Raw genomic sequence first — 19,893 nt, forward strand, 5'->3', positions numbered from 1 at the left:
TTTTTTTTTTTTTTTTTTGGTAGAGACAGGGGTCTCACTATGTTGTGAAGACTCATTCAGAACTCTTGGCCTCAAAAAATCCTCCCACCTCAGCCTCCCGAAGTGCTGGTATTACAGGCATAAGCCATTGCATGGGTCCACTTATTTTTTAATAGCTACAAAAGTTTTAGTGATATCTCTTAATTGCATGGCTATCCCTAGTGATTTTTAATAGCTTGCCAGAGACTTAACAACTTTTTTTAAATCATGTTTTTGTTTCATGGATTTTCTCTGTTGTTTTCATGGTTTCAATTTCATTAATTTATGCCCTTTTCTATATTATTTCCTTCTTTATGCCTTCTTTGGGCTTATTTTGTTCTTCTTTCTCTAGTTTCTTGAGGTAGTAACTTGTGTTATTAATTTGAGACTTTCTCATTTCTAATGTTAAGTAGTGCTATGAATTTTCCCCTCTGAACTGCTTTTGCTGCATCTCACATATTTTGATATGTTGCATTTTTACTTTTCATTCACTTCTATTTATTTTTTAGTTCTCTTTGAGACTTTCTGTTTGACCAATGGGTGACTGACAAGTGTATTGTTTAATTTTCACTTGTTTAGAGATTTGCTTGTTGTCCTTCTGTTATTCATCTCTACTTTGGTTCCATTGTGGTTCCAGAACACACTCAGTATGATTTTATTCTTTTAAACTTTCTGAAATTTGTTTATGATGACGATATGTCCTATCTTCATAGGATGCTTGGGTGGAAATATGTACTCTGCTGTTCTTGGTTGTAATGTTCTATACCTGGCAACTAGATCCTTTAGATTGAATGGGATGTTCAAATAGTCTATGTATTTGCTAATTTTCTTTCTAGCAGTTTTATTCTAGAGTTCTGGGGGAGGGGTGTTGAAGTCCCCAAATTTAATTGTGGATTTGCCTATTTCTCCTTTTTCCAGTTTTATTTCATGAATTCTGAGGTGCTGCTGTCATTTTTTTCTACAATCTCTTTTTTAAAAACAGCAGCAAGCAATTTTCTGAACATTGAACCTTGAGTAAGGAATATATAGGTATAATTTATCCTGCCTCAGTGCAACACAGAAATACAGTAGTAACCTTGCTTTCATACCTTACTTAAAAACAACATCCATATATCCACTGGGGTCATCTGTTCATCTGTTTCCATGAAAAATAGAAATATCACAGCCCTATTATGAAACTAATTTATAGCTTTCATATGAAAGCTATAACCTAATTATAGCCTAAGAATATGGGGAGGAGGAAGGGGGAAGGGCGAGGGGATGGGTGGAAGGAGGGTGATTGGAGGGATCACTTCTATAGTTTATCTTACAAGGGTACAAGTGAATCTTTCTAAGGGTAGAATATAAATGTCTTAAGACAATGACTAAGAAAATGACATGAAGGCTATGTTAACCAGTTTGATGAAAATATTTCAAATTGTATATGAAAACACCACACTGTACCCCATGATTGCATTAATGTACACAGCTATCATTTAATTAAAAAAGAAAAGAAAAGAAAAATAGAAATAATTATAAGGTAGTACCTGGGGTCTCAGGGTATACTAGGGACTTTCTTGGATATTACTCATAAGATGATCTTTCACAACTGGAATGTCAAAATTTTTAGCCTAAGTAGGTATTAGGGGCAGGGACAAAAAAATTAGACCTGTTATTAAACCTAAGTTGGGCATAGTCATAGCTACAATAGGCATTTTAGGCCTCAGCATGCTTTCTATAATTGAGATGTGTTAGATTAATAACAGTTGACTTAGCACCTTAGATATCTTAATAAATGAATACAATCCCCTACCCAGATATACCCCAAATACCAAAACAAAACCAAAACTGAACAAAACCCTCAGATCATTAATGACTGTATATTGACCTTAATTTTGGTTATCTACACATAAAGTCATCTTCAAAGATTTAATCTGTAAGTCATTTTAAGTCACTGTAAATAACAGTAATGATGTTGGATATTTATTTCCCATCATGAGAAATATTTGTGGATTATCTTGTACAAAATAACAGAAAGATAAAATGATACATCCCTACGAGGCATTTCAAAAGTGCAGCATGTGATCACATCCTCTAACTAAAGAAACAGACATTTGCCTGAAAATCACAACAAAAATGCCATTTTCGTAAATTTGGTAACAGTTTTTATCTTGGGAGTGGGATGGGAGGGTAGAGAGTAGATTAGACCTTTTACTTTCCACACTTTATATTTCGGATGTTTTAGTACAGACCATACATCACTTTTATAATTAAGCAATTACAATAAAAATTAATAAATATTGTTCTCAATTATAAACGTTGAGTCAACCCTTGTTTTAAAACAAGAAAATGAATTATTTTTTAAAGGAAAATCAGTTTTAATAAACTCAGGGCCTGTCTCCATAGGGACAGCAAGGTGACTATACTAAGCTTGCTCCAGAGATGCTCCCCTCTTACAAATTCCATTTGGTTTTTCATTCTGTGGCTGTTTAATGAGCCACTTTAGCTGACCTTTCCCCAGGGTTAACTCACAACGCTTCCTAAATAATCTCTAAATCATTTTGCTAGAGCAGGTGTTGTTTTCCAGGCAGCGCTCGCCGAAGGGCAGCATAATAATTAACAAGCTTGGAATCTGGAGGATTCAGGGTCTCATTTCTGGCAAAGGATGTATGTACCATACACACTAATGCACTGTTTATACGGAGATTTCTACACTGCAACAAAAAACTCTGTATACTTCTAAATATTTGTTTCTTTTTCTCTGAGAATAACTTTTGAAGGCTGAGGGCTTATAATATCACTCCTTGCAGCAAAATGAAGCTCTGTTTCCTGTAAAACTTGCCATTATATTTCAGGATCCACTATTTCATTTCAAATATTTCACATGTAGCTAAAGTCAGCAATGCCATATATTCCGGGTGAGACAGAACCATTATTCAGGCTGCACATCTAGTATTGAAAGTGACCCTAAATTTGCAAAGCGCTAGTGACTTGAAAAGGAATAACATTTCCTGATTTCTAGAGAATCAACGTGAGGTTTGGATGTTTATTTGATTTGGAGAAGAGGAGATGCTCTTAATTTCAGACATTAACAACTAGATGTTTCAGACAAAATGCCTAAATGTCCAAAAAATATTCATAGAGCTTCAACCTGTGGTTTGCTCTGAAATGCTTCCCTCTGACGTGTCTTATCTGATATTTTAGGAGTTCGTGATGATTGTCGTCTTTGGTTTGGAGTTCATCATTCGAATCTGGTCTGCAGGGTGCTGTTGTCGGTATAGAGGATGGCAAGGAAGATTGAGGTTTGCCCGGAAGCCCTTCTGTGTCATAGGTGAATATCAAAGTCTCAGACACATGGATTGGTGACACCACTTCCTTCTGTCTCTTGTATTCCAACATTTGATTAATATTAAAATCTAACATCTATGGACCAGGACCTTGTGGGATTTACAAATGTTGATTTATTCATTTATTTATTTATTTTGAGACAGTCTCACTATGTTGCCCTCAGTAGAGTGCTGTGGCGTCACAGCTCACAGCAACCTCAAACACTTAGGCTTAAGCAATTCTCTTGCCTCAGCCTCCCAAGTAGCTAGGACCACAGGTACCCACCACAATGCCTGGCTATTTTTGGTTGTAGTTGTCATTGTTTTGCAGCCCCAAGCTGGGTTCCAACCCTCAAGCTCTGGTGTATGTGTCTGGCACCCTAGCCACTGAGCTACAGGTGCCAAGCCATGCTGACTTATTTAATCCTCACCACAACACTATGAGGTAGATATTTTATTATCCCCATTTTACAGATGAAGAAACTGAGGCAAAGACAGGCAACATAAATTGCTAAAAGTCATGCAAGGTAGTAAGTGATAGAGCTGAGATTTGAGCCAGGTAATTTAACTCTAAAACACTCAGTTTCATCAATTAAGTTATATTGAGATACATGGTTCACCAGCATTGCCCCAATTTAGGGGAGCACTGATTTTGCTAAATATTTAAAAAACTGGCTCAGTGCCTGTAGCTCAAAGTGGCTAAGACAGCCACCTACACCAAGGCCGGCAGTTTTGAATCCAGCCCAGGCCTGCCAAACAATAGTGACAACTACAACCAAAAAATAGCTGGGTGTTGTGGCAGGCACCTGTAGTCCCAGGTACTTGGGAGGCTGAGGCAAGAGAATCGCTTAAGTGCAGGAGTTGGAGGTTGCTGTGAGCTGTGATGCCATGGCACTCTACCCAGGGCAACAGCTTGAGGCTCTGTCTCAAAAAAAAAAAAAATTTTATTCTACAGCATAATGCCAGGTCAAGTTCTTAATCAGCTGGAATGGAGGGCACTGTGTTAATCCTAGTAATGCCTGTTAAGTAGCATGCTTCAGGAATTATTAAGAGTATGGGTAACTTAAAGGTATTGGTAACTTTAGACCTAGCAACACCTTCTAGCCTCTGAAATATGATTCTCCCAACCCCGAATAAATAGCACTAGTTGCTCTGGTATCAAGGGGACTCTATTCACCTAGGTTCCTGCACGAAATACTACTTCTTAATTCCAGGTGCCACAGAGCATTCCAGGGTTAAGATCCTGCCTCTCCCAGCCATCTTTTTTAAATGATTCTCACAAAATTGAGAACTCTCTCTATAAAAGCCGTTATTACGTATTATTATTGGACAGCTAACTTTGGTTTTCTTGCTCTTGTGTCCTCCCTTCTTAGGCAGTCATTAAAATCCAAATACTAGAAGTTGTTGATAAAGCTTCCTTCTTCAATTATTTCCAAGCAGAGAAAGTGGGTTTTTAAAGTTACATTTAACTTTAAATTTAGATTGATCTACGATGGGTTTTCCATTATGTTTTAGGAGTCAGGAATTGTTGAGTAATCTGCTTCCTCCCTTACTCCTGTTCCCTGTGCTGGGGGAAAGGTGGATTCAAGGAGGAGAATGTCTCCCATTCGTGGACGTTGTGAAGAAGAATCTTCTATTCCATATTTGTTTCTCAGTATGCACATTTCAAGTCTCCATTCACTCCACCAGAATTTATAGAAATTTGGCCATGTGTAAGATGCTTCTGCTCCAATAGTGATTCTAGTAAAATTCTAAGTTAAATCAATCTTAAAATACCTTGTTTGGCCTTCTGTCCAGCTGTCTCTCCCCTCCAAGAATAGTCTGTACTTCTTCTTGGAAGCTAAGGTGGGGAGGAAAGTAGGTGGTAACTCCCAGCCGTGCTGGTCCTTCCAGCCCCAAGGTATATTAATAAAGGCATTTGATTTTTCTCCCTGGAGACTTTTTTCTCAGCCTGAGTTCTGCTCGAACAACATTATGAAGGACTGTAACTCGATATGAATCTCCTGCACAACAAGTACTCTCTGTCCCATAAGGGGCCCAAACAAGACAATTCCTAAGGCAGATGATTGGCCAAGATTCACTCAACCTCTGCAGGATAAGGTCGCTTCATGGATGACTGCAGGAATGTTTCATTCCAGATTTTAAAACCAATTAAAACTTGGTTGTGTTCCAATTCCAGAGGCAGTGCCAACGTATCTCTGGCCTCCAAGCTAAAAAGAAGTTCCTTCTCCAATGGCTGCTGCTTTTTAATAGCTATTTCCAAGCATGGATACTTCAGCACATCTTAGTCCTTTAATCTTTCTCTTCCTATCTCAGATCCTTGTAGGTCTTGACATAACAAATAATTCTAAAAATAATGTTACGGGCTAGGCGTGGTGGCTCACCCTGTAATCCCAGTGCTCTACGAGGCTGAGGGGGAGGATAGCTTGAGCTCAGGAGTTCAAAGCCAACCTGAGCCAGAGAAAGACCCTGTCTCTACTAAAAATAGAACAATTAGCCAGGCATTGTGGTGGGCACCTGTAGTCCCAGCTAGTTGCGAGGCTGAATTGGGAGAATCACTTGAACCCAGGAGTTTGAGGTCTCTGTGAGCTAAGCCGATGTGACAGCACTCCAGCTTGGGCAACAGAGAGACTCTATCTTGCTAATAATAATAATGTTACTGTAATCCTACTTGCCTGTGTACCAATCGGTAATGACCTTGCCATGTACTATAATGTGGTTCAGATACAGTTAGAATTTTGTTAACTCTTTAGGCCTTTTCTTCATCTAGATGTTTTACCTCTAAATAATTGCTTTAAAAGAAAATTTCATGGATAAATATATAACAACTCTCCACTAGAACAAAGACTAGATTTGTACTTACAGTTAGAATAACTACACATTTTTTTCTGGCTGAACTGATACAATAGTGAAACATGTTCAACTGTGGCTTATCAGTATGACGTCAGTAAGATTTTACCTAGACAGAGGGATCCAACACCATCTGCCTGAAGGTAGCAGGCCTGCACCAGATGACTACTGAGACCATCTGTGGGCCTGTGTAGCAGGTCCATAGAAACGCATGACATCACTGTTAAAACGGTAAAGTGAACCCTGTAGTTCAACCTAATTTACTGTGGAAAGTTTTTTTTAAAAAATAGCCTTTTCATCTGTCCATGGTAAGTATTCTAAGTAGGAGTTTGAAAATGTAGGTAAAACTTCTCAAAACTCTGTATATTTGTAATATTTGATTATTCTGAACATGCAGATAGACACACAAAGTTGGAAGTCTTGAGCATTCAAAAAAAGAACACAGAAAAGATGGTGGTAGCCTGGTTGTTCCTTCAGTGTGGGGAATGCTCTCTGTAAGCACATGGGTGTTATTCTTCAGCTGGGAACAGACTGAAGCTGCGCTGGTGGTCACCCAGGACACCTCATGTGGTATTGAACTCTATCGACTGGGGCCCTATTGACAGAGACCCTCACAGGCTAATCCCTTAATGAACTGCCCACCCCTTTACCCTTGCACTCTAGCCAGAACTGGAAGCTTATTTAAAGTTCATTGATTTAAGATCCAAGAATTATAGAGCACATGTGGTGTTTGTTTTCCATTCTTGAGATACTTTGCTTAGGATAATGGTCTCCAGTTCTTTCCAAGAGAAAGCAACTTTTCCAGTTGCTGCAAAAGGCATTCATTCCCCCCTTGTTATGCCTAAGTAGGGGTCTACAGTATACATGTACCACATGTTGTTAATCCGCTCATGGAGTGATAGGTCTTTGGGTTGTGAATAGCACTGTAGTAAACATCCAAGTGCAGTGTCTTTTTGATAAAATGGCTCTTTCCCACTGGGTAGTTACCCAGTAATGGGACTGCTGAATTGTAGGGTAGGTCTACTTTCAGTTCTTTGAGAAATTACAATATCATTGTATCCTTGTGTTTGGAAAACATATTTTAAGCAACTGTAACCTAAGGGAAGAAAAAACTCTAACTTTTTTTAATCAGGTGTTTTCTTTCATTAATACTGTATATTGATTTATCTCTGCTTGGTTTTGAGAGTCAGCTTAGAAAACTGGGAAAATCTTATCTAGGATATAAAATCTTCCTCATTTCTATGTATTCATCTCTCTCCTAAGACTCTATCATAATAACCTTTCTACTCTTGCGGGCAGTAATTCATGCCTCTGGAGAGTCAGGTACATTTACCTGGGCTGACTGCTTTGTGACTTCCGTGCTTTAGACACAGATGACTCACCCAATAACATCAGCATTAGGAATGTGTAAAGAACCTCAAAGCCAGATTTCATAGTCATTCTTTTTTCTGGATTTCATTAATGACCTGTCCAGAAATTGCAAATTGCACCAAAGGCTGATATTCAGATCACAATTATGAGCTTAATGTGTCAGGACACCAGCAAATCACTTCTAACAGTGGTATTTTAGATCCCTTAGTAACTCTTTCTGAGGACACATATACCAGAACTATATTTTTCAGTCTTGCAATGACTCTCAGTGAAGCAGAAAATTCCAGCCTGTTATTAATCCTAGATCTGTGTTTGACGGTAAATTAGTAAGTTGATTTCTCTTTGTATTTTAACAGTTTCCCTTCAGTAATACTTCAACAATGGACAAAGGGGGCAGACCACATCACGGATGTTTCCTCATGAACTGAGCCTACATGTCTTTGACATGAGATAAAAGTCCCTCAGGAAAATGCCAACAAGTGTGTTTTTTTATTAAAAAATAGAACCAGCTTCTTACTTGGCTGAAACAAAATTGCAGACTTTATTAAAATCAGCCACATGGCTGAAGCTGCTGTAATATATCTGTGAGTTCATCTTATTAAAAGGCAAAGCTAGTGTGTTCAAAGGTTAAATCCTGAACTCCCAAAACTGTTCTCAACTAACTTAAGACATCATTTTTTCCTCTCTGCCTTCTCCATCTTTTATTCTAAGAGGCTTGGTCTTGAATGGCATCGTTTTTCTATGCCTTTTAATCTCTTGTCTCCCTAAGCAGAATTTATATTCCCTCAGGCCGTTTCCTGTCAATCATATACTCTGCTGGGGTTTCTCTTTATTTCTAAAACTTCAAACTTCTTCCGCACAGAGTCCTTCCACGTAATTAACTGGACCATCTGAGGATAATTAAAACCTGTAGAATTGATTGATCACGAAACATTAAAACCATTCAATCCCTTTAGTTAATAATTACTGACATTTCTTGTGAACCACTATATGCTAGGTACTGCCCTCAGCACTTTATAAATGTTATCTTATTGAATCCTACACAAGTACTGCATGTATAATATGCTATTCTATAGATGAGGGCGTAATACAATCCTTAAGAAACTTGCCCTAAATTAAAAAGATGATAAGTGAAAGAACTAGGGTTTATGTCTCATGATTTCCCTGTAGAAAAATATACCTATCAAATGATGAAGGTTATGCATATTGTTCATTAGCATTTTAAAATTAAATATAATTGGACCTTGTCTGTTGTTATCAACTTGTAAAAAAGAACATGATACTTTTATGTCCCATCATTAGTAATTCAAGATCTTTGAATGAGAAGCCAGAGTCCAGACTTTACAGAACAACATTAATTGCAATATTGGCCTTAATTATATCAACTAAATCAGATTACCTGTTGCTGCTCTCTAATCTGAAGGGGAATTTGGGGTCAAAAAGACTGATTTGCCTTTTATCAAATTGCTTGTGCTCTTGAGGAATGTTTTTGTGAGGTTTCCTGAGTAGTCCCAAATTGCAGACATCTTCAGGATAAGTAATGTTACTCCCAGGAAAGCCTTCATATGTTTGTTAACATTAAAAGACACTAGGAAACTTAGCTAATTGTTTAGGTGGTTGTTGACCTGGCATACAAACTTGAATTTACAAGATGGCTTTATTAGCTGATAAGATCTGACCATTTAGAGAATGCCCTTATAGGAAGATAAATGACTAAAGCTTATTCCCCACTCCATCTATAAAATTTAGTAGAGCACTATGACCGGTGGTATTAATATTCTGTTCTATCATGTTATGAAAGAAAATTCACTCACAGAGTACTTCTGACGTGCCAAACACAGTCTTTGGTGCAAAAGATACAAAGATGAATAAAACATGGTTCCTGCCTTAGGAATACAGTGTCCTGTGCCCTCAAAGTAGGGCAAAATGGAAAGGAGGGACGCTAATTATGGTGATACAGAGCAAAGGTGAGGGAAATTGAAGTAGCCATGGAAAGAAGGCTATAGAATGTCATGGCTGATTGCATGAGGCAAAGGGGCAAAAGATCATCACCCCCACCCCCACCCTGGGTTTTCAGGTTATGTTTGAGTTGTCTGACAAACATTTATACAATTTCTCCCATATCCAAGCATGGATGTTGGTGCTGGGGAGGCTGTCTTGCACCAAATGGACAAAGTCCTCCTTCTTGTAGAGCTGACATTCCAGTGGACAGATAAAAATAATGCACCCACCTATTCTTTATCATAAAACAATATAATACATACCAAACAGCTGGAGATGATAGAGCTAACATTTCAGTGGACGGATAAGAACAATGCACACACCTATTCTTTATCATAAAACAAGATAATACATAGCGATCAGCTGGAGAGGAGCATAAGGGAGAAAATAATAGAGAGAAAGTGGGAGCTACCTTAGATTGGGTGGCCAGAGAAAGTCTTTCTAAGTAGTAGACACTTGAGTTGACCTGAATATTAAAAGGGAACAAGGCATGAGAAGAGTTAACCACAGGCATTTCCAGGCCAGTGAATAATAATTGCAGAGATTCTTCAGACCCAATGAGCTTGGCTTGTACAAGGGAAGAAGATAGGATGGCTGGAGTTCAATGACCAGTGAGGACTGTGGGCGGGTGGAGGGGATAGTAGTAAGTGGTAATAATTTTAGTTAATAATTGCTGACATTCCTTGTGAACCACCATATGCTAGGTACTGCCCTAAGCACTTTATAAATGTTATCTTATTGAATCCACAGGGTAGAGGTTACACCCTGAGACCCATGTAACCTACGCTGTCCTGAATCAAGGCAGCTCTAGAGACAGGCCAGCCAAGGAAGGTCTAGGAGGTTGCTGGCAGGCTTGATATAAATACTGTTTGTGTTAAAAACCACATTAACCAGGCATCAAAAAGTATGGCCTGAGGGTTATTTGGTCATCTATGCCTGTTTGAACTTCATGTAACTGATACACAAATTATTACTCTTTCCAAAAAATGTGAATGTAAGTTTATAAGGAAATAATCCTCTGAGTTTCTGTATTTCTTCCTTTTAGTAATGTAAAATTTCACATTTAAAAGGAAAATGTGTTGTGAGCTATGAGCAACTGGAATTAGGATGCAATGGAAACGATTTTACAGCCCCATTGATAAGTATCACCAATAAGCAATTCCTAAGAGCCTTATTACAAAGGACTGTTCTTAGTTACAATGATTGCAATACAGAATATGTCATTAAAGATTGTTTATTTCTTTTGAAAAAAATCTCCCTTTTTGCCTTGAGATGTTATCAGGAGACTGTGATGTATAAGAAGCATTAAACTGTCACTATGGGGTAAATTTTCAAAGTGGTGCTTAGAATTTGCCAGTATGAGTCCCATTAACTTCAGTGGAAGTCCTGCAGTTAAACGGCTGCACACGCTTTGAAAATGTTCCACGGTGCATCTTTGCAATGCCTTTTTTTCTTTATTTTTAATAAATACCACAGAGCGACTCAGTGCATGGCTGATTGCAATATTTAAGAACGTGGATAATGTGCTGTGCAGTAGGAGGCTTTTAAAATTAGATTTTAAAGCTTCATTTCTATTAAGAGTCACAACAGCAATATAAATACATCTCTAATTCTTCAAAGAACACCTTTTCTATAAAGGCATTTAGAGCTCACTTAGAATATAGAGCTCATAAAGCAGCACCATGTCCCTCTGAGACATTGTTTATCTCACTCTATAGATGGAAAAATTGAGGCACTGGAAAGTGGGGGCACTTTGTCCTCAGCCCATAAGTCAGAGTGATGCTGGAAATAGCACGCTGGCCTCCCCATAGCTCAATGCTTTAAATCACTGCCTCTTGTCAGAGTCAAGCGTAATTATAGTATAATCCATTTAATCTACACATAGAGGAATAACGAGGGAGCAGGAAAAATGAATTTATTAACAGACTGGTGGGAGGCCATGTTACACAGATGAGCAACTTTCTTTTCAGGATCCAGATTTCTTTTTAGCATGTTCTAGATGATGTCTGATGGCATGAAAGAGATTATGCTAATTCCACTAGCCAGAATTGGCAAAAGAATTCTTTATTTTCCTCACTTTGAAACTTAAGCAAAAGCTCCACTTGAAAATGCTGCAGAACCATCTTTCTTTGTCAGAAATAAACCTGATTTAAAAAAAAAAAAAAAAGTCATAGGGGGAAAAGTGTGGAATTTCCCTCCTCACCTCTTCTGGGTTAAAGGAAAATAACACATTAAGTTAAACACTCATCTTGGCTCAGCGCCTATAGCTCAACCGGCTAAGGCGCCAGCCACGTACACCTAAGGTGGTGGGTTCGAATCCCCAGCCCGGACCCGCCAAACAACAATGACGGCTGCAACCAAAAAATAGCCGGGCGTTGTGGCGGGCGTCTGTGGTCCCAGCTACTTGGGAGGCAGAGGCAGGAGACTCGCTTGAGCCCAGGAGTTGGAGGTTGCTGTGAGCTGTAATGCCACGGCACTCTACCCAGGGGGACAGCTTGAGGCTCTGTCTCAAAAAAAAAAAAAAAACACTCATCTCAGCCTTCCCTGAAATAAAAGATGAATATGCCTTTGCTTCACTTTTTGGCTTTTGAGAACTTTTGCTCTAATTCAGCACGGCTGTGTACAGGCTAGGCCATCCATGACTATCTCCTAAATGCACATTAAAGAAAGAACAATAGTTGACGAGCTCTGTATTTAAATAAGAAATCTTCTTTTAAAACTGAGAATAACAGGAGGTCAAGAGTTACATCAACGGGAATAAAATTCCGTGGATTAAATTATAAATCATTAGCTGGGCATGGTGGTACATGCCTTGTTGTCTCAGCTACTTGGGAGGCGGAGGCAAGAGGATCACTGGAGCCCAGGAGTAAGAAGTTGCACTGAGCTATGGCGATGCCCTCTATCCTGAGTAATACAATGAGACCTGGTCTCAAAAACAAAAATTGTAAGTCACATTTATAATCTGGTATAATCTCTGTATAATCTTACTGAAGCTGGAAGAGATTATAATCCCCATTTTATATATTAAAAAATTGAGAAGTTATTTGAAAGCCTCATCAAGAGTCACACAGCATATAAACCAAAGCAGTAGAGGCTGGAGTTTGCTCATATCAGGTCTTGAGTTCTTTCCATGCTGTCCCATTTTCTCTCTGCACCATTCACGTACAGCACAAGAGCAAATTAAATAAACTATGTGATGAGGTCTGATTCCTGCTCCTAAATCTCCCTTCCCCCCAGGAGACATTATGTAAAGCCTAAAAGAAAATGGATGTCAGTATCATGAAAGATGTTATTCTTTTCTTCCAAGAGTCATTTTTCTAAGATCTTTTTTTCAGTTTTTTGCTTTGAAATAACTTTAGACTTAGTTAGAAGTGAAAAAAAAAAGCACAGAGTTCCAACATTTGTGTGTACCCTTCACCCAGCCTCTCCCAGTAACATCTTACCTATGCATAAAGCAGTTATCAAAACCAGGAAGTAGATATGAATTTGTAACAATTGACTAAACTATAGAACTAATTTGGATTTTGCCCATTTTTACATACACTCAAATTTTTTATATATACTACTATGAAATTTGATCACATATATAGATCACCACAATCAAGATACAGGACTTTTCCATTACCCTAGAGAAATTTGGGGTGCTATGCTTTGTGTTATCCCTTTACAGGTACTCCCTACCCCAGCTACTGTTTTCTGTAACTATAGTTTTGTCATTTTAGTATGCTATATAAATGAAACCATAGTAGTAATCTTTTGAAATTGGCTTTTTTTCACTCAAGGTCTCACTCGGTTACTCAAGCTGGAGTGCAGTGGCATCATCACAGCTAACTGCAAACTCAAACTCCTGGGCACGAGCCATCCTCCTGCCTCAGCCTCCTGAGTAGTTGAGATCCAGGCATAAGACACATGCCCAGCTAATTTTTTCTATTTTTAGTAGAGACAGAGGTCTCACTCTTGCTCAGGCTGGTCTCAAACTCCTGAGCTCAAGTGGTACTCCTGCCTCAGCCTCCCAGAGTGCTGGGATTATAGGTGGGAGCCACAGTGACTGGCCCAGCATGGTGCTCTTGGGGTCCATCCAAGTTGTCACAGGCATCAACAGTTCATTCCTTTTTACCGCTGAATACTATTCCATGATATGGACATACCACAATTTGCTTACCTCTTTATCCACTTACCTATGAGCTCACTTGGGTTTTTCTAGATTTGGGCTGCTAATAAAGCAGCTTCTGGGACTACTCATGCATAGGTTTTTGTATGAACATAAGTTTTTATTTCTCTAGGACAAATACCCAGGGGTAAATTTCTAGGCCATGTGGTAAGTGTTTGGTTATCAGAAACTATCAAACTGTTTTCCAGAGTGTGGCCATTCCTTTTAAAATGTAGAATGATTCATGGCAGTGAATTGCATCTCTGCTGACTTAAATGAGATTTTTATTTTCATAGAAAAATGTATGTTTCTATTTTCTTTGTTTTTCTATGAAAATTGTTTTAATAAGCAGAAGTTGCTAAAATTGGTATTTCACCACTTGGGTCAAGAAACAAATGAAAATATGGCCATTAAGAAGCAGTTCTTCATGCTCTGATAAATGAATGTAAATTTGATGTTTATGAGTAGCTGAAGTGTTAAGAGACCAATTAATGTAAAAAGCCAATACTGTACAAATTCCTCAAGGACTATTTCTTAAATCTAACTTTACTTTGTAGAAAGCCCTTGTTCAAGCAAACTTTTCTGAGACCAATACTAATTATTCTTGCCTGCTAAAGGATACATACAATCACGTTAGTTAGCATCTCAAGCACTACTGCAATGGAATAAAATGTTTTAAATTGCCACTAATACCCAATGGTGTTGCATAGCAAGTTGAGTCCAATATCCATAGTCTTAACATGATCTAAAAGAGATCATTTTTTATTCTTAAAGTGACACCTCCCAGAAATCTCCCTATTCTTAAAACAATTCTCTTAAGACTCTGCTTTTCCTCCAGAACCCTCTTTAATATCTCCCAGAGAGATTTCCATCATCACCAACCAAAAAAAATCATATTCTCAAAAGTTAGTAATAACCCCATGTTGCCAAATGCACTAATTTCAACTTAATCCTCAATCTGGTTGTAAGCAATGTTGGAACAACTAATTATTCATTTGCAAAAAGATAAAGTTGAATCCATATCTATCTTATATTCCAAGATAGACACCAAACAAATCAGAGATTTAAATCAGAGATGCAAATTAAATTATTCAAGACCATAAAATACTGAGTAGGAGAAATGGATAAATTCTCTATAACGTTGGAATCAGAAAGGACTTTCTAATTATAATTAAAAGTACAGAAGTCATAGAAGAAAACAATAAATCAGGCTACATAAAATCAAAGAATGCTTCATACCACACAAAACAACAGAGTCAAAAAGCAAATGTTAAAAAATATTTACAACTGTTATAAGAGACAAAGAGCAAATCACCTTAAAATATAAAGAGCTCTAGAAATCAAGAAAAATCTAGGAACCCAATAGAATACAAAAGATGAGAAATGGATGTGAACAGACAGGTCACAGAATAAGAAATATAAACAAACCTCTTAAATACATTGTCCCACTCATAAAAAAGAAATGCAAATAATAACATTTTCTCACCTATCAGATTGGCAAAAATCTGTAATTTTACCACACAATTCTTGGATGAGATTGTGAGGAAACAAGCATCAGATGCCACAGGAGTACAGAATGAGATCCCCCTTATGAAACAGGGTCACTGTCTTCAAAAACTACATAAACATTTCTTTGCAACCCAGGAATTCTACTTCCTAATAGTTCTACCAATTTACAATAAATGTTCCCTATAGCTGATTAAGCTACACCCACCCAATAAAACAGAGTGAAGAATATCTTTCTGTACAGCTTTAGAAGGATCCCAAGATATGTAAAATAAAAAAAAAAGAAAAGAAACACTATAAACTGCAGAATTTTAAAAACTGGGAGGATAAAACAAATGAACAATGTTTTCCCAAAGAAAGTGATTGGGGACAAAGTGACTAAACCCGGAGTAAAAGCAGCATTTCTCATCATATGCTTTATGTCATTTTAATATTTAAACCACATAAATATACTAGCTATTCAAAACTAAATGAAAGAAACTATTGCCTGGCATAGAGTAAGCACAGTTTAAATATTGACTGATGCTGACTGTTATCATTATTTTTGTATAGCGATATTGGGGTGGGCTGTCTGGTTCATGTGATACACAGTTGTGCAAAATCTCACAGCCTCAGCACTTTTTGTCACTGCAGAGGGACAATGCCAGTGGTAACTTACCATAGGGCTTTTGTGTGAATGCCCTCGGTTCTAGGATGAAATAACATAGAGCAGCATTTGTAATTCTCTTAAACCCATATTCTAAAAACTGTTAGGTGATTTGCCTTAATTTTCTCTCCATTATAGTTCCTTAGTTTTTTTTCTTGAAGTCTTGTTCTATATCACAAGATAAGTAAATTTCCTTAATTTTAAACTTAGTGTTTTAGCTGACTTTTTAAAGGATTGTTCAATAAGTTAAAATGAAATGATGGCTGTGAGGTACTTAGCTTAGTGCCTGCTGTATAATCAATACTTCTTGACTAGTCATAGCACCCTAGATCATAAGAATGCCTTCAGCATAACCTCTATTCAATTCTACAATAGGTAAATACAGTCAGAGAAAAATTATCTACTCAGACCTCTCCATGTATTTTTCTTAATTATTTTTTCCAAAATATCTTTAATACATTGTTCCTAGAACTTGTATTATAAAGAATAAATTTTATTTTAAAAGAGAAGGGAAAGGGCAGGAAACAAGGCAAGTACTTTTTGAGTCTAGAACTTGTAGAAATACTAAATAATTTAAGGGCTAGTCTATATAGTACCTAACAGATGTTGGGCTAATTAGAGGAATTTTTTAAGCTTTGTTTGAGACAAATTGTTAATCACATGTACTCCTTGTATTTCTCCTGTGGTACCATTCATCAGCCATGGTCGTGGTCCCTAGATTGAGAGTTTTCTACGAAGTTTATTCAGCTTTGTGTGGACAGAGGGCGTCTCTCCTGCCCACATCACCCGTATCTCATCCATGCCCTTGGGTATTATGTACCCAGATCCTAGACATATCTGGCCACAATGCATGTGTATTGAATAAGTAAAAAGTTCACAAAATTGCAAGCTGCTAAACATTCACATGATGAGCCCCATCCCACTGCTCCCAACGGCATTGCAGCCCCTACCCACAGAAAACATAAAAATGGCTAGTCAGGATGAACAAATGAAGACAGCAAAGGTGACAATTACCCAAGAAGTGCAAGGTTAAAAAAAAAATAGCATTTTTGCCTCACTTATCAGAAGTTTTCAAAAGAATAATTTTTGCCTGCTCTTTTTTGCCTAATTGCTTCTATTCTGTCCTTGAATTTGGTTGTGTGAGCGTGATTATTTCGTTAATAGAGTGCTTGCTTTGCGTGTTTGTAATTGGAGGCTCTTTGGCTGAAGGCTTGTCTACTCTGTATTGCCTTTTACTTGGCTTTTTAACTTCTGCCTTTTGCAAAATGTTTTAAATATTTGATTTTAGCCCCTACCACACACTCCAAATCCATGCTTGGAATCTGGAGATCAAAGGACTGTAGCTAATCCTTAGGACATTTGCCATCATGTGACTTAAGAATCCATCTCTTATCAAGTTTCTGTGGTTTTGTGGAGTATTTACTGGTTGTAATGGCAAAATATGCACATCTGAAACTGTTTTTGAATTATGTTTCCTTGATACTTTTCCATATTTAGTTAATGGGAAAATAGCCAGCTTCTGGATGGTATTGAACTCCACCAGGCCGTCTCCAGGTTCTTTATAAAGGATTCTTAGGTTGTATCATCACATGTTTTCAATAAGCCTTGTTTTTGTTCCCCTTTAAACAGAGCGTGTCTTATTCAACAAGTTCATGACTGTAGGAAAGGAATCGATAAGGAAAAGAAAGTAAGTCTGAAGTAGGATTTTTCCTCATAGCTTTAGGATTCGTCATAAGACAAAGTGTTCCACGGTCTGAACTGCAGCTTCAGGAGTGAGCGACCATGAACTCTAATCCTGTCTCTGGAAGTAATTTCTTGCATTAACTTGTACAAACCTCTCTGGGACAGTATTTCCTTCCTTTTAAGCACAGATAAAAATACCAACACACTTTGTAAGGTTCATAAACAATAATACACAAAAGCAAATATGAAGTTAGGAAGTTCTAAAAGCTTCCCTTTATCCAGTGCCAATCAGGGCAAATTCTGGGAAGGATTTTATAAGTAAAAATGGGAGTTAGGTGCACAATTAAATGTGACCTATTTGATAATAGTCCACTAAAAATATAGTTAGGTAGAGAGAGAGAAAAGATAGATAGATAGATAGATAGATAAATAGATGATAGATAGTTGTAATTGATGAGCAGATGGCAGCATGTAGGGTTTTCAAAATTATACTGACTGTCAGATATTTGTTTATGGCCGTGTTTACTCAAATTCACTCCTTCAAAGCACCAGAAAAGTCCATTTTCACACCCCAGTGTTTATCCCTAAGGATTAGGCAAGTGCCTAAACTGTATCCATTTCTTATTTCCAAAAATATGAAATTGTGTATTGAAGAAGATTAAGAGAGCCAGGTGAACCAGGTAATTCTCAATGTCCCCAGATAATAACCGGAATAAATTTCCATCCATAGATGTTCCTTTCTTATTGACATTTGAGCTCAAGTGCCATCTCCATACAAAGTCCAAAGAGCACAGTCTATTCAAAGAACTTCCTGAAGATGTCCTTTCAAAACTTTTAGTGGTAGATGATTATTAATCATAACCTGTGTGTCATCTGACAATAAGTATCAGGTTTCTCAATGAAAAATATCACAATGCCACCAAACATGACTGGCTGCCAAGGTGCTCAGAGTCGGCGTCATTCAACTGCTTATAATAAGCACAAAATAGGAGTATTAAAAGCTACATATTGTGTTCATACTCTGGGAATTTAAACCTGTAATGACATGGTCTGCCTGTTGGTGTGTAAACATTCAGGTTATGACCCTGAATGAGATATCCACGCATCGGGTTTCATCATAGGACGTTAGGGGATTTCCAGCAGAAGTTTCAACTTTGATCACTCATTGGTAGGAATCCAAATCTTTTTTTAGATCTATAGTCAAATATTGGTATGGGGTTCTGTTTAGGAATCAAAACTGCGGGTTTGTCATTTGTTATGTGTGAAAATATGTAACGGAAGAAAATCTTAAACATCTGAGGATATCAAAATGCAAAATTACTGCTTCTTAAACCTGTCCTGTACTTTCTACATAAAGAACATGATATAAAGCTGCCATGTCAATGACCCAAACCATGTTCTGAGTCATCCAAAAATACACATGACTTTTCCTCCCTCTGATTTTGGAGGACTGCTGGAATTATACCTGGGTAAGACACTCAAGATACTATAGTGTACCTTAAATAGGATGTCATTCATGAAGACTTTCAGGGGACAAATGCTTCTTTCCTGTGTTATAAATATAGAAACACAGCTTCCTTACGTCCTCCAGTCAGTGGCCCACATCTGAAAGTAAATGTCTGTCATCACTAAGTGAAGCAGTTGTTCCAATAGGTTACTGGTACTGGGGGGCATTTGTTCAGCAGCATAAAAAAAAAAATCTGTTTTCTGAGTCTGCATTGCTGTCCTCACCCATCAACTCCAGCCTTGCTCACTGTCTACAGGTACGTACCGAGCATCTCAATGTTAACATGACCAGTCCGGCTCACTGGGAGGCTGAGGCAGGAGGATCACTTGAGCTCAGGAGGTGAAGACTGCAGTGAGAGAGCCAGCCTGCGTGACAGAACCAGACCCCATCTCTTAAAAATAAATAATAAGCAAATAAATAAGAATTAACAGGGCTGGAAGTGAACTGGCAGTTTTGCCCTCAAATTAGTGCTCAGTTCTCATGTAGCCCCAGCAGTATTACCCATCTTGGGAAGGGTGCTTCATTCACCAGCTCGCTCAGACCAGCAACACAGACAGCTGCCTTAGACTCCCCGGCCGACCCAACGGCCCCAAGCAACCCCGGAACAAGGTGGGGCCCCACCAACCTCAAAAGGGGGCAACAAGCCAAACCCCTTCCCCCCAACGGGGAAACGGTCCTGCCCCCTTTGCCGAACAAGGCAACCGCCTCCCCGCCCGGCCTCCAACCTCCCCCCCGCAACCAACCCAACCCCCAAGGTTTCCTGAAAGTAACAAAAGTGATCTTATAAAATCCAGATCTGATCCTGCACTCTGCCTTCCCTGGCTCCTATCACACACTGAAGGACATTGTCAGCAAA

General features: G+C 38.2%; 1 protein-coding gene across 5 annotated transcripts in view; it reads left to right on the forward strand.

Moving 5' to 3' along the window:
* Positions 1 to 19,893, forward strand: part of KCNQ5 (potassium voltage-gated channel subfamily Q member 5) — a 513,698-nt gene that overhangs the window by 375,981 nt on the left and 117,824 nt on the right. For all 5 annotated transcript variants that reach the window (XM_003789682.2, XM_003789683.2, XM_003789684.3 and 2 more), the window contains exon 3: positions 3,202 to 3,328. In XM_003789682.2, coding sequence (XP_003789730.1) covers positions 3,202 to 3,328 — 127 coding nt within the window. The remainder of the gene's footprint in view (positions 1 to 3,201; positions 3,329 to 19,893) is intronic.

The sequence above is a fragment of the Otolemur garnettii genome, unplaced genomic scaffold (assembly GCF_000181295.1).
Source record: "Otolemur garnettii isolate 467f Iridium unplaced genomic scaffold, OtoGar3 scaffold00035, whole genome shotgun sequence".
Lineage (NCBI taxonomy): Eukaryota > Metazoa > Chordata > Mammalia > Primates > Galagidae > Otolemur > Otolemur garnettii.